Genomic DNA, 16,297 nt, shown 5'->3' on the forward strand with positions numbered 1-16,297 from the left:
TTCTCTTCTCTGCCATGCTGATTGACACCTTCCAAGACTGTGACCAGGGCATCTACATTCAGTTTCGCACAGATGGCAAACTCTTCAACTTGCGGCGACTCCATGCCAGGTCCAGGGTGTTTGAGGCACTGTTGAGAGAGTTCCTCTTTGCTGATGACTGCGCGTTTGCTGCACACACCCTTGAGGACATGCAGTTCATTAAGGACAGGTTCTCAACCTCCTGTAGGTGCTTTGGACTCACCATCAGCCTCAGCAAAACTGAGTCCATGTACCAACCAGCTATCTCACAAAACGCCAGTGACCCCTTCCCCCCCCCAGCCCTCCCCCCCCCCCCTACCTGCAGTCAAGATCGATGACACAGAGATCAAGTCAGTCAACAAGTTTTGCTACCTGGGCAGCACCCTGTGCAGCAACGGAGCCCTTGATGCAGAAGTGATGCTGCGCATCGCCAAGGCCAGCTCCGCCTTTGGCAGACTCAACAACAGGCTGTGGAACAACAAAGGTATCAGGCTCAGCACCAAAATCAAAACCTACAGAGCTGTTGTGCTGACCACCTTGTTGTACTGCTGTGAAACATGGACGACGTATCGCCGTCACATTCAACAACTTGAGCAGTTTCACCAGCGATGCCTACGAAAGATCCTCGGCATAAAGTGGCAAGACAGGGTCTCCAACCTCCAGGTCCCATAGAGGAGTGGCCTGCCCAGCATCAAAAGCCTGCTGATCCAGTGCCAGCTATGCTGGACAGGACATGTTGTCCGCATGACAGACAGCATGATTCCGAAGATGCTACTGTATGGCCAGCTGAAGGAAGGCCATCGCGAAATTGGAAGACCCTGCAAGCGCTTCAAGGACACCTTAAAGACAAACCTCAAAGCCTGTGACATAGACATTGCTTCCTGGGAAACTGATGCCCTTGCCTGCTTTCAACCGGAGGGAGCGGAGGAAGTGGAGGAGGCGGCGGGTTGGCGTTGTTGAGAGGGCCAGGAGTAGAGGGCCCAGAGTGTCAGCGAACCGACTGCAATCGCGCCTTAATTTAGCGCGATCACCCAAGCGAGCTATATAATTATGTGACCTGGTTAGAGACATAATTTGACAAAAAACAAGAATGCCAGAGAATCGACAGACAAACAGAAAATAGGAAAAAACTTAGCCATATGAAGAGCACAGGAACAGGAGTCATGATGGCTGCCGGAAAAAGAGGGCACTAGTCAGGGGGGCAAATGGGAGGTTACCTACTTCCGGGAGGTTATTGGCCGTAGCTACTTTCGTTTTCTCCGCATAGGCGGATAATAGTTTGCACAGGGCAGGAATGTCAGACCCCTGCCGGAGTCTGCACTAGTGGGTCACGGTTAAGTATGTGTAATTAAACTTTGATTATGAAAGCGGATGAGTTCCAAAAGATGTCTTCTTCCTATGCGCATGCGCAGACCCCCAACGTTGTGGACGAGACTCATCGCACTGGCTTAAAAACACAGCGTGAAGCCACGGAACATGACAAAGCCTTACCCATAGTTGGGATTGACTACATGGTTGTGGACACTGCTGAGCTGTCGGTAAAAGGATACATTGAAGCGAACTATTCCAGAATATTCCGCCATCGTCATGTTCCAAAGCCACTGCTCCAGACAATCCACAGTCAATGGCTGGAAATCAGCATGAAATTTGTTGGCAAACAGTTCTTTGCGTGACGTCAGCGAAGGGAGGTCACCCACACCAAATATGCAAATGGTGCGCACACGCTTTCCGTGACAAGGCCAGCAGAAGTTGAGTCTGTCTTCCACGTCTTTCCAGTTGTCTCCCCAGTTCTTGAAGCGGGACAGATAAGGTTTGAACTTGGCGTCCGTGTCGGGGGGTCCTGCAGTGTACACACGGTCTGAGTGTTCATCAGTGTCACAGATACATCACATCATTTGCACACACTTGTAGCACTGAAAAAGAATCCATGGCAACGAGTGTTGTCCTCAGGCAAATTTCAGTAGAAGAAAAACCACTTTGATAGGCGCGCGCGCGCGCACACACACACACACACACACACACACACACGTATATATTCATGCACTCAAGGTCTGACAAAGCGCGTTGGGTTATGTTGCTGGTCAGGTATCTGCCGAGCAGATGTGCAGTGTATATGGATTTGTCTGAAAGCTGTGACGCCTCCTTCAGATACCACCACCACACTCCCCCATCCACCACACTCCTCCATCCACCACCACCACAACATTCCCCCATCCACCACAACATCCACCACCACCACCACTCTCCCCCCACCCCACAGACACATTACCTAGAAAGGAGCCAGGGGCGTGGAGGTGAGGGTTGTGGTTGAGGGAGGAGAAGAAGGTCTCGTCAGGCACCTCTGTGCTGCGGACCCAGTCCAGGAAGTCAGCAGCCACATGACTGTGCAGCAGGAAGTCCACGAAGGGTCTGCTGGCCGCCACGTGCAGGTTGCCCTTCAAGGGCTTGATGTGGTGCGGGGCCACGAAATTGTTGTACCACCTGCACCTGTACCGACTGGGGACACACTCAAACGTCTTCATCCCTATACTGACTGGGGGGGACACTGAAACATCTTTATACCTGTACCGACTGGGGGACACTGAAACATCTTTATACCTGTAATGACTGGGGGGGTCACTGAAACATCTTTATACCTGTAATGACTGGGGGGACACTGAAACATCTTTATACCTGTAATGACTGGGGGGACACTGAAACATCTTTATACCTGTACCTGACTGGGGGACACTGAAACATCTTTATACCTGTACCTGTAATGACTGGGGGGGACAATGAAACATCTTTATACCTGTAATGACTGGGGGGACACTGAAACATCTTTATACCTGTACCGACTGGGGGACACTGAAACATCTTTATACCTGTACCTGTAATGACTGGGGGGGACACTGAAACATCTTTACACCTGTAATGACTGGGGGGACACTGAAACATCTTTATACCTGTAATGACTGGGGGGACACTGAAACATCTTTATACCTGTACCGACTGGGGGACACTGAAACATCTTTATACCTGTACCTGTAATGACTGGGGGGGACAATGAAACATCTTTATACCTGTAATGACTGGGGGGACACTGAAACATCTTTATACCTGTAATGACTGGGGGGACACTGAAACATCTTTATACCTGTAATGACTGGGGGGGTCACTGAAACATCTTTATACCTGTAATGACTGGGGGACACTGAAACATCTTTATACCTGTAATGACTGGGGGTCACTGAAACATCTTTATACCTGTAATGACTGGGGGACACTGAAACATCTTTATACCTGTAATGACTGGGGGGGACACTGAAACATCTTTATACCTGTAATGACTGGGGGACACTGAAACATCTTTATACCTGTACTGACTGGGGGGGACACTGAAACATCTTTATACCTGTAATGACTGGGGGGGACACTGAAACATCTTTATACCTGTAATGACTGGGGGGACACTGAAACATCTTTATACCTGTAATGACTGGGGGGGGTCACTGAAACATCTTTATACCTGTAATGACTGGGGGACACTGAAACATCTTTATACCTGTAATGACTGGGGGGGGGGGGGACACTGAAACATCTTTATACCTGTAAAGACTGGGGGTGGGTGGGTCACTGAAACATCTTTATACCTGTAATGACTGGGAGAGGGGGGGTCACTGAAACATCTTTATACCTGTAATGACTGGGGGACACTGAAACATCTTTATACCTGTAATGACTGGGGGGGGGGGGACACTGAAACATCTTTATACCTGTAATGACTGGGGGACACTGAAACATCTTTATACCTGTAATGACTGGGGGGGGGGTGTCATTGAAACATCTTTATACCTGTAATGACTGGGGGACACTGAAACATCTTTATACCTGTAATGACTGGGGGGACACTGAAACATCTTTATGCCTTTAATGACTGGGGGACACTGAAACATCTTTATACCTGTAATGACTGGGGGACACTGAAACATCTTTATACCTGTAATGACTGGGGGTCACTGAAACATCTTTATACCTGTACCTGTAATGACTGGGGGGGGACACTGAAACATCTTTATACCTGTACCTGTAATGACTGGGGGGTCACTGAAACATCTTTATACCTGTAATGACTGGGGGACACTGAAACATCTTTATACCTGTAATGACTGGGGGTCACTGAAACATCTTTATACCTGTAATGACTGGGGGGGGGACATTGAAACATCTTTATACCTGTACCTGTAATGACTGGGGGGTCACTGAAACATCTTTATACCTGTAATGACTGGGGGTCACTGAAACATCTTTATACCTGTACCTGTAATGATGGGGGTTGGGTGGGGACACTGAAACATCTTTATACCTGTACCTGTAATGACTGGGGGGTCACTGAAACATCTGTATACCTGTACCTGTAATGATGGGGGGGGGGGGAGACACTGAAACATCTTTATACCTGTACCTGTAATGACTGGGGGGTCACTGAAACATCTTTATACGTGTACTTGTAATGATGGGGGGGACACTGAAACATCTTTATCTGTTGGCAACAATCTTGTGTGGAGGGGACACAGAAACATCAAGTGTTTATCTTGTGGCCACCATCTTGTGTGGAGGGGACACAGAAACATCAAGTGTTTATCTTGTGTGGAGGGGACACAGAAACATCAAGTGTTATCATTGTGAATGGTCCCGGCGACTGCTTCAGCACAGGGTCATAACATTATCAGGGGTACATACGTACATATGTAGGCAGACAGACAGACAGACAGCACAGGGTCACAATTCTATCAGGGGTACATACGTACATACACAGGCAGGCAGACAGACAGATAGTATCAGTAGCGTAACTCAACGCGCTTAGTCAGGCCTTGAGAAAAAAAAGAAAAAAAAAACATTATCAAGGGTACATATGTACATACACAGACAAGCAGGCTGACATAACATTATCAGGGGTACATTCGTACATACATAGGCAGGCAGACAGACAGACAGACAGACAGACAGACAGCACAGGGTTATAACATTATCAGGGGTACATACGTACATACATAGGCAGGCAGGCAGACAGACAGACAGTCAGAGGGATTGAAAGACAAGACGTTAGTCAGGTACCTACCTGTTGGTAGTACAGTCCACATCGTTAGATCCGTTGAATGCAGAGAGAATTTCCACCAACTGCAAATTGGTCTTCAGGGGAAACTCCTGACCAGTCAGATTAATGAAGTATCTGTGTGGCCCCAGAAACACACACACACACACACACACACACACACACACACACACACACACACACACACACACACACTAATATCACTTAAAGTGGAAGACGTAAAACTGAAGACTACACCCATCCCCCCCCCCCTCCCCCCCTCCCCACACGCACGCACGATGTGTAAATTGTAACACAGAGATGTGTCTGACAATTTGCATAAAGATGTGTTTGCAAAAATCCCTGACTGCATTAACATAAAGGTCTTTGACAGTGTGCATGAACAGAAGCATGATATTTACTTGTGACCTTTGACAGTTTGCATGAACAGAAGCATGATATTTACTTGTGACCTTTGACAGTTTGCATGAACAGAAGCATGATATTTACTTGTTACAGGAAACTCATGGGAAATCTAAACATAAAATTTGGGGATTTCTTCAACAGAATTTTGCCAGTGGATGACACTTTCGTTACCATTCTTTTGTTGCATTCTTTTTTTGCTGCACCAAGTGCATGCTGCACACGGGACCTCAGTTTATCCTCTTACATGACTGACAGGATGCTCAGTTTGATTTTCACCAAACTTGCCAGAAAGGGCGAGACCAGGATTCAAACCCTGACCCTTACCGACACTATACTGGCAGATAAATGTCTTAACCATTCTACCATCTCTGTGTCATAATGATGTGGTTAGGTGCACACAAGTGCTTATTGGTGCAGACTGGTCCAAATGATTTTTACTGCGGGTAAAACATTTTAAACAGGAAGCTGATACAGGTTGTTGTTTTTTTCACCCAACCATTTCCACTAGTCCAAATGATCTTCATTGAAGGTAAAACAGTCAGCTGATAATTATACAGGTTTATTTCATCCTGCCCTGTCCACAAGTCCAATGATCTTTATTGAAGGTAAAACAGTCAGCTGATAATTATACAGGTTTATTTCATCCTGCCCTGTCCACAAGTCCAATGATCTTCATTGAAGGTAAAACAGTCAGCTGATAGTTATACAGGTTTATTTCATCCTGCCCTGTCCACAAGTCCAATGATCTTTATTGAAGGTAAAACACTCAGCTGATAGTTAACTAAGTTATACAGGTTTATTTCATCCTACCCAGTCCACAAGTCCAAATGATCTTCATTGAAGGTAAAACAGTCAGCTGATAGTTAACTAAGTTATACAGGTATATTTCATCCTGCCCTGTCCACAAGTCCAATGATCTTTATTGAAGGTAAAACACTCAGCTGATAGTTAACTAAGTTATACAGGTTTATTTCATCCTGCCCTGTCCACAAATCCAAATGATCTTTATTGAAGGTAAAACAGTCAGCTGATAGTTAACTAAGTTATACAGGTTTATTTCATCCTGCCCTGTCCACAATTCCAAATGATCTTTATTGAAGGTAAAACAGTCAGCTGATAGTTAAACAGGTTTTTGTTGTTTTTTTCCTTTCCACAAATTATATTTATACAGGTATACTTCATCCTACCCAGTCCACAAGTCCAAATGATCTTCATTGAAGGTAAAACAGTCAGCTGATAATTATACAGGTTTATTTCATCCTGCCCTGTCCACAAGTCCAAATGATCTTTATTGAAGGTAAAACAGTCAGCTGATAGTTATACAGGTTTATTTCATCCTGCCTGTCCACAAGTCCAATGATCTTTATTGAAGGTAAAACAGTCGGCTGATAGAACTTTATACAGGTTTATTTCATCCTGCCTGTCCACAAGTCCAATGATCTTTATTGAAGGTAAAACACTCAGCTGATAGTTAACTAAGTTATACAGGTTTATTTCATCCTGCCCTGTCCACAAGTCCAAATGATCTTTATTGAAGGTAAAACACTCAGCTGATAGTTATACAGGTTTATTTCATCCTGCCTGTCCACAAGTCCAAATGATCTTTATTGAAGGTAAAACAGTCAGCTGATAATTATACAGGTTTATTTCATCCTGCCGTGTCCACAAGTCCAAATGATCTTTATTGAAGGTAAAACACTCAGCTGATAGTTATACAGGTTTATTTCATCCTGCCTGTCCACAAGTCCAAATGATCTTTATTGAAGGTAAAACACTCAGCTGATAGTTAACTAAGTTATACAGGTTTATTTCATCCTGCCCTGTCCACAGTCCAAATGATCTTTATTGAAGGTAAAACACTCAGCTGATAGTTAACTAAGTTATACAGGTTTATTTCATCCTGCCCTGTCCACAAGTCCAAATGATCTTTATTGAAGGTAAAACACTCAGCTGATAGTTATACAGGTTTATTTCATCCTGCCCTGTCCACAAGTCCAAATGATCTTTATTGAAGGTAAAACAGTCAGCTGATAGAACGTTATACAGGTTTATTTCATCCTGCCCTTAGAAAAGAAAGACAGGAGACAGGCAAATTGAAACTTAATCATTACAAGGAATACAAGAGACAATTGGTCATGGGGTAAATATACAAGCAGATTATTTATAAAAAATAATATCTGAATATGATGTGATTACATTACATGAGGGCAGCATCGTAACATCAATATTCAGAACAAGAATACAAGATTCTCCCTTATGTGGCAGTGTGCACTGGTCAGTGAGATTCTCCTTTATGTGGCAGTGTGCACTGGTCAGTGAGATTCTCCTTTATGTGGCAGTGTGCACTGGTCAGTGGGATTCTTTATGTCAGTGTGCACTGGTCAGTGAGATTCTCTTTTATGTGGCAGTGTACACTGGTCAGTGAGATTCTCCTTTATGTGGCAGTGTTCACAGGTCAGTGAGATTCTCCTTTATGTGTCAGTGTGCACTGGTCAGTGGGATTCTCCTTTATGTGGCAGTGTACACTGGTCAGTGGGTTTCTCCTTTATGTGGCAGTGTGCACTGGTCAGTGGGATTCTCCTTTACGTGGCAGTGTGCACTGGTCAGTGAGATTCTCCTTTATGTGGCAGTGTGCACTGGTCAGTGAGATTCTCCTTTATGTGGCAGTGTGCACTGGTCAGTGGGATTCTTTATGTCAGTGTGCACTGGTCAGTGAGATTCTCCTTTATGTGGCAGTGTGCACTGGTCAGTGAGATTCTCCTTTATGTGGCAGTGTGCACAGGTCAGTGAGATTCTCCTTTATGTGGCAGTGTGTACTGGTCAGTGGGATTCTCCTTTAAGTGTCAGTGTGCACTGGTCAGTGGGATTCTCCTTTATGTGTCAGTGTGCACTGGTCAGGGGATTCTCCTTTATGTGTCAGTGTGCACTGGTGAGGGGATTCTCCTTTATGTGTCAGTGTGCACTGGTCAGTGGGATTCTCCTTTATGTAGCAGTATGCACTGGTCAGTAAGATTCTCCTTTATGTGGCAGTGTACACTGGTCAGTGGGATTCTCCTTTATGTGGCAGTATGCACTGGTCAGTGGGATTTTCCTTTATGTGGCAGTGTGCACTGGTCAGTTGGATTCTTTATGTCAGTGTGCACAGGTCAGTGGGATTCTTTATGTCAGAGTGCATTGGTCAGTGGGATTCTCCTGTATGTGGCAGTGTACATTCGTCAGTGGGTTTCTCCTTTGTGTGGCAGTGTACACTGGTCAGTGGGATTCTCCTTTATGTGGCAGTGTGCACTGGTCAGTGGGATTCTCCTTTATGTGGCAGTGTGCACTGGTCAGTGGGATTCTTTATGTGTCAGTGTGCACTGGTCAGTGTGATTCCTTATGTGTCAATGTGCACTGGTCAGTGAGATTCTTTGTGTCAGTGTGCACTGGTCAGTGGGATTCTTTATGTGTCAGTGTGCACTGGTCAGTTGGATTCTTTATGTGTCAATGTGCACTGGTCAGTTGGATTCTTTATGTGTCAATGTGCACTGGTCAGTTGGATTATTTATGTGTCAATGTGTACTGGTCAGTGAGATTCTTTGTGTCAATGTGCACTGGTCAGTTGGATTCTTTATGTGTCAATGTGCACTGGTCAGTTGGATTATTTATGTGTCAATGTGTACTGGTCAGTGAGATTCTTTGTGTCAGTGTGCACTGGTCGGTGGGATTCTTTATGTGTCAGTGTGCACTGGTCAGTGGGATTATTTATGTGTCAGTTTGCACTGGTTGGTGGTATTTTTTATGTGTCAGTGTGCACTAGTCAGTGTGATTCCTTATGTGTCAGTGTGCACTGGTCAGTGGGATTCTTTATGTGTCAATGTGCACTGGTCAGTTGGATTCTTTGTGTCAGTTTGCACTGGTCGGTGGTATTTTTTATGTGTCAGTGTGCACTAGTCAGTGGGATTCTTTATGTGTCAGTGTGCACTAGTCAGTGGGATTCTTTATGTGTCTGTGTGTACTGGTCGGTGGGATTCTTTATGTGTCTGTGTGCACTGGTCAGTGGGATTCTTTATGTGTCTGTGTGCACTGGTCAGTTGGATTATTTATGTGTCAGTGTGCACTGATCGGTGGTATTTTTTATGTATCAGTGTGCACTGGTCAGTGGGATTCTTTATGTGTCTGTGTGCACTGATCGGTGGTATTTTTTATGTATCAGTGTGCACTGGTCGGTGGGATTCTTTATGTGTCAGTGTGCAGTGGTCAGTTGGATTCTTTATGTGTCTGTGTGCACTGGTCAGTTGGATTCTTTATGTGTCTGTGTGCACTGGTCAGTTGGATTCTTTATGTGTCTGTGTGCACTGGTCAGTTGGATTCTTTATGTGTCTGTGTGCACTGATCGGTGGTATTTTTTATGTATCAGTGTGCACTGGTCGGTGGGATTCTTTATGTGTCAGTGTGCACTGGTCAGTTGGATTCTTTATGTCACAGTGCACTGGTCAGCGGGATTCTTTATGTGTCAGTGTGCACTGGTCGGTGGGATTCTTTGTGTCAGTGTGCACTGGTCAGTTGGATTCTTTATGTCACAGTGCACTGGTCAGTGGGATTCTTTATGTGTCAGTGTGCACTGGTCGGTGGGATTCTTTATGTGTCAGTGTGCACTGGTCAGTGGGATTCTTTATGTGTCTGTGTGCATTGGTCAGTGGGATTCTTTATGTGTCTGTGTGCACTGGTCAGTGGGATTCTTTATGTGTCAGTGTGCACTGGTCAGTTGGATTCTTTATGTCAGAGTGCACTGGTCAGTGGGATTCTTTATGTGTCTGTGTGCACTGGTCAGTGGGATTCTTTATGTCAGAGTGCACTGGTCAGTGGGATTCTTTATGTTTCAGAGTGCACTGGTCAGTTGGATTCTTTATGTCACAGTGCACTGGTCAGTGGGATTATTTATGTGTCTGTGTGCACTGGTCAGTGGGATTCTTTATGTCGAGTGCTCTGGTCAGTGGGATTCTTTATGTTTCAGAGTGCACTGGTCAATTGAATTCTTTATGTCACAGTGCACTGGTCAGTGGGATTATTTATGTGTCAGTGTGCACTGATAGGTTTTTTTTTTTATGTGTCAGTGTGCACTGGTCGGTGGGATTCTTTATGTGTCAGTGTGCACTGGTCAGTGAGATTCTTTATGTGTCAGTGTGCACAGGTCAGTGGGATTCTTTATGTGTCAGTGTGCATTGGTCAGTGGGATTCTTTATGTGGCAGTGTGCAGTGGTCAGTGAGATTCTCCTTTATGTGGCAGTGTGCACTGGTCTGTGGGATTCTTTATGTGTAAGAGTGCACTGGTCAGTAGGATTCTTTATGTCATTGTGCACTGGTCAGTGGCATTCTTTATGTGTCATTGTGCTCTGGTCAGTGGGATTCTTTATGTCAGTGTGCACTGGTCAGTGGGACTCTTTATGTCATTGTGCACTGGTCAGTGGGACTCTTTATGTCATTGTGCACTGGTCAGTGGTATTTTGTATGTCAGTGTGAAATAGCCAGTCCACAATGAGAGCGAAATGAACATGTCAACAATGAGAGCGCAATGAACATCTCCACAATGAGAACACAATGAACATGTTGACAATGAAAGCGCAATGAACATGTCGACAATAAGAGCGCAATGAACATGTCGACAATGAGAGCACAATGAACATGCCAACAATGAGTGTGCAATGAACATGACAAAGACAGCACAATGAACATGTCCACAATGAGAGCACAATGAACATGTCAACAGTTTCAGTTTCAGTAGCTCAAGGAGGCGTCACTGCGTTCGGACAAATCCATATACGCTACACCACATCTGCCAAGCAGATGCCTGACCAGCAGCGTAACCCAACGCGCTTAGTCAGGCCTTGAGGAAAAGAAAAAAAAAGGTGAATAAATGATAGATAAGCTTACACAAATAGATAAATAAATAATAACTATAATGTAAAAAAAAAAAAAAAAAAAAAAAAAAAATCATGTCAACAATGAGAGCGTAATGAACATCTCCACAATGAGAGTACAATGAACATGTCCACAATGAGAATGCAAAGAACATGTCGACGATGACAGCACAATGAACATGTCCACAATGAGAGCACAATGAACATGTCGACGATGACAGCACAATGAATATGTCGACGATGACAGCACAATGAACATGTCCACAGTGAGAGCGCAATGAACATGTCCACAGTGAGAGCGCAATGAACATGTCCACAATGAGAGCGCAATGAACATGTCCACAATGAGAGCGCAATGAACATGTCCACAATGAGTCCACAATGAGAACGCAATGAACATGTCGACAATGCGAACGCAATAACATGACAAACACAATGAACACAATGAGAGCACAATCACGATCGTTTTTTCCGGCATTGATTGTTGATGTGGACTTACCTCGGATGTATGGCGCCCATTCCCCAACATCCCCCACCTACCTCCCCACCTATCTCACCACCCACCTCCCCCACCTACCTCCAGGTCTTGTTGTGCCAAAGGTCCTGCATGCAGATCAGTTCTGGTTCCAGAACGCTGAACTCTCCCCACTCCACGCTCACTGCACGTGACGACAGGAACACGTTCGGCAGACATGACGTCACACCTGCACCCAGGGTAGGCACTCCATCATGTTAAGTTTTGATCTGTGCGTACGTGCGTGTGTGTGTGTGTGTGTGTCTGTGTGGAAACTGATGAATGACAGTATAATTACGAGGGTCATTCAATAAATAAGGTGAATTTTTCGGTATAAGGACTTCTAATACAGATAGAAGCTTCCTTTTTTTTTTTTTTTTTTTTTTTACTTCTTTTTCACATGGATTTAATTTGTTTTGCAGATTAAAAAAAACTTTGAGAGTTTTGGCGATTAACAAAGATGGCCGACCAAGAAGCATGCTCCAGGATTGAACAGCGGTCAGTTATCAAGTTTTTGGTTGCTGAAGGGTGCAAACCAGTTGAAATTCATAAGAGAATGTCAACTGTGTATGGTGCCACATGTTTCAGCCGAAAAAATGTATACAAGTGGGCTAAATTGTTTAAAGAAGGACGGAGCAGTGTTGAGGATGAAGACAGGCCTGGAATGCCTACAGAAGTGAGGTCTCCTGAGGTGATCGAATCAGTCAATGACCTCATTCAGTCTGACAGAAGGGTGACAGTGGATGACATTGCAAGGACTTTGAGCTTATCTGTTGGGACAGCACACAAAATGTCCATGAAGACCTTGGCTACTCGAAGGTCAGCTGCCGGTGGGTGCCAAGGCCTCACACAGCAGCCCGAACGGTGCAGACCATCAACGAGCTGGGCTGGGAACTGCTCCCTCATCCCCCTTACAGCCCAGACCTTGCCCCTTCAGACTTTCACCTGTTTGGTCCCTTGAAAGCGTTCACGAGAGGCACGAAGTTTGAAAGTGACGATGAATTCAAAAGTATTGTGAGCGACTGGCTGAGACATCAGTCCAAAGATTTTTACGCTGAGGGAATACGGAAGCTTGTGCACAGATGGGAAAAGTGTGTGACAGTGCTGGGAGACTACGTTGAAAAAAAAAAGAAAAAAAAAGAAAGAAGTAAGCTTCTATCTGTATTAGAAGTCCTTATACCGAAAAATTCACCTTATTTATTGAATGACCCTCATATATTCAGTATCCGTGGGGAACACACAGACACACACACACACACACTCACAGACACACACACAGGGACACACATACACCTACCTCGCACGGCTCTCCACGTGGAAGGTGGACTCTTTTTGTCCAGGTGCAAACAGTACAGATTGTGGGGCCGGTAGATGGCGCGGAGAAGCCGCTCCATTTGCTCGATGTCTTTGTAGAACACCACGCTGAACGCAATGGGGAATTCCTTCTCCTTCTCGGAGGCATCTAGGATGTAGCCTCGCTCTTGCACAAAGCGCGTGCAGTTGTAAGTGTCCCGGATGTAGGTGTGGTCGTTGCGGACGAGGGGGAAGGCTGTGGCCATGAAGCGGTGCGCGTCTCTCAGAGCGGCGGGGTCTCCTGAGATGAGTTTCTTACACTGGTCGTAGTGCAGGATTCGGTGGTGGTGGGCCGAGCCCCACATTTGGGTTACTGCCCATGCAGTGAAAGGGTGCACGTGGATGGCCAATAGCGATTGTGGATCCCTGGTGTGCTCTAGTGGAACTAGGGGGAAGCCTTGCTCCAGCACATAGATCACAGGCTCAGTGTAGATGCTGGCGAAGAGGTAGAGGAACAGGAATGTCAATGACAAGGTGAGCAAAACGAGTCGACCTGTGCGGTACAGCCACAGTCTGTGGCAACACACGGGGGTTAGCATGATGGTTGTCAATGTCAGCAGACTGCAAACAAAACTCAAAATTACAACACACGCAAGAAACCAAGAGCCGTCCTATAAATCAGATATTGCCAACAACCTCATCTTAGGACGGGCTTGGTCACAGCAACTATCGTGAAGCTGCTTTTGTCTATAGAGAAGTTCTCTCCTCTCTTCATTTCTCCTGTTGCTTACAAGGAAGACAGAAGTGAGTCAGCTGATATTTAGCATTTCTCAAGTGATGACCAATGGTTCACTGCTGTGGATGATTGATGGTTCACTGCTGTGGATGATTGATGGTTCACTGCTGAGGATGATTGGTGGCCCACTGCTGTGGATGATTGATGGCCCACTGCTGTGGATGATTGGTGGCCCACTGCTGTGGATGATTGATGGCCCACTGCTGTGAATGATTGGTGGCCCACTGCTGTGGATGATTGGTGGCCCACTGCTGTGGATGATTGATGGCCCACTGCTGTGAATGATTGGTGGCCCACTGCTGTGGATGACTGATGGCCCACTGCTGTGGATGATTGATGGTTCACTGCTGTGGATGATTGAGGGCCCACTGCTGTGAATGATTGGTGGCCCACTGCTGTGGATGATTGATGGTTCACTGCTGTGGATGATTGATGGCCCACTGCTGTGGATGATTGATGGTTCACTGCTGTGGATGATTGAGGGCCCACTGCTGTGGATGATTGATGGCCCACTGCTGTGGATGACTGATGGCCCACTGCTGTGGATGATGGCTCACTGCTGTGGATGATGGCCCACTGCTGTGAATGATTGGTGGCCCACTGCTGTGGATGATTGATGGCCCACTGCTGTGGATGATTGGTGGCCCACTGCTGTGGATGACTGATGGCCCACTGCTGTGGATGATTGATGGCCCACTGCTGTGGATGACTGATGGCCCACTGCTGTGGATGGTGGCTCACTGCTGTGGATGATGGCCCACTGCTGTGAATGATGGCCCACTGCTGTGGATGGTGGCTCACTGCTTTGGATGATGGCCCACTGCTGTGAATGATGGCCCACTGCTGTGGATGACTGATGGCCCACTGCTGTGGATGGTGGCTCACTGCTGTGGATGATGGCCCACTGCTGTGGATGATGGCCCACTGCTGTGAATGATGGCCCACTGCTGTGGATGGTGGCTCACTGCTGTGGATGATGGCCCACTGCTGTGAATGATGGCCCACTGCTGTGGATGGTGGCTCACTGCTGTGGATGGTGGCCCACTGCTTTGGATGATGGCCCACTGCTGTGAATGATGGCCCACTGCTGTGGATGGTGGCTCACTGCTGTGGATGATGGCCCACTGCTGTGAATGATGGCCCACTGCTGTGGATGGTGGCTCACTGCTTTGGATGATGGCCCACTGCTGTGAATGATGGCCCACTGCTGTGGATGGTGGCTCACTGCTGTGGATGGTGGCCCACTGCTTTGGATGATGGCCCACTGCTGTGGATGATTAGTGGCCAATGCTTTGGATGATGGCCCACTGCTTTGGATGATGGCCCACTGCTGTGGATGATGGCCCACTGCTGTGGATGATGGCCCACTGCTGTGGATGATGGCCCACTGCTGTGGATGGTGGCTCACTGCTGTGGATGGTGGCCCACTGCTGTGGATGATGGCCCACTGCTGTGGATGATGGCCCACTGCTGTGGATGATGGCCCACTGCTGTGGATGATGGCCCACTGCTGTGGATGATGGCCCACTGCTGTGAATGATGGCCCACTGCTGTGGATGGTGGCTCACTGCTGTGGATGGTGGCCCACTGCTGTGGATGATGGCCCACTGCTGTGGATGATGGCCCACTGCTGTGGATGGTGGCCCACTGCTGTGGATGATGGCCCACTGCTGTGGATGATTGGTGGCCAATGCTGTGGCCACTGCTGTGTCAGAGGGTCTTCCTCGTTGCGGGCACAGCAGGTATCTCTGTAAACATGATTTCATAACATTATTTTTCCATGCGGGCAGGTACAGAGTGGAATTTGTGATGGTTTGTGGGTAGTATATGGACGCAAGTATAATGTGCACGTATGGGAATGGGTATGTCGATGTGTGTGCATTCATGTTTCATTAATATGTGTACGGAGCCTGTTCTACATGTCCTTAGAATCTCGAATAATTACACAGCTAATGACAAAATCGGTTAAAAGACACTTTTATCATTGGGACTACCCGGAGCTGCGACACACATTAACATTTTGTTGAACAATTCTTGAACTCATCTGATCATTCGTAAAAACTTTCAATAGCCCTCGTAATCTCAAAGCGAATTCTTGTAGCTGCTTATAGACATATGAGATAAAAGTCATGGGGAACGATGTCACAGGAAGCAAGTTCACAGAAAAGAAGTTCACAGAGAATAAGGTCACAGGCAAGGTCATAGGAAACAGGGTCACAGTTAACAAGTCACAGGCAAAAACAATTAATGGGAAAAAGGGTCACAGGGAACAAGTCACA

The 16,297-nt window shown here is 46.3% G+C and overlaps 1 protein-coding gene across 1 annotated transcript; it reads right to left on the bottom strand.

Moving 5' to 3' along the window:
* Window positions 1-299: 299 nt before the first annotated feature.
* LOC143277503 (beta-1,3-galactosyl-O-glycosyl-glycoprotein beta-1,6-N-acetylglucosaminyltransferase-like) lies at window positions 300-13,962 on the bottom strand. The gene is made up of 5 exons (XM_076582355.1): window positions 13,227-13,962; window positions 11,993-12,119; window positions 5,120-5,230; window positions 2,288-2,514; window positions 300-1,858 (listed from the first exon to the last, which is right to left on the bottom strand). The coding sequence occupies exons 1-5, from the start codon at window positions 13,819-13,821 to the stop codon at window positions 1,506-1,508; spliced, it is 1,413 nt and encodes a 470-aa protein (XP_076438470.1). The 5' UTR covers window positions 13,822-13,962; the 3' UTR covers window positions 300-1,505.
* Window positions 13,963-16,297: the final 2,335 nt, after the last annotated feature.

This window comes from Babylonia areolata, chromosome 34, assembly GCF_041734735.1.
Source record: "Babylonia areolata isolate BAREFJ2019XMU chromosome 34, ASM4173473v1, whole genome shotgun sequence".
Taxonomy (NCBI): Eukaryota; Metazoa; Mollusca; class Gastropoda; order Neogastropoda; family Buccinidae; genus Babylonia; species Babylonia areolata.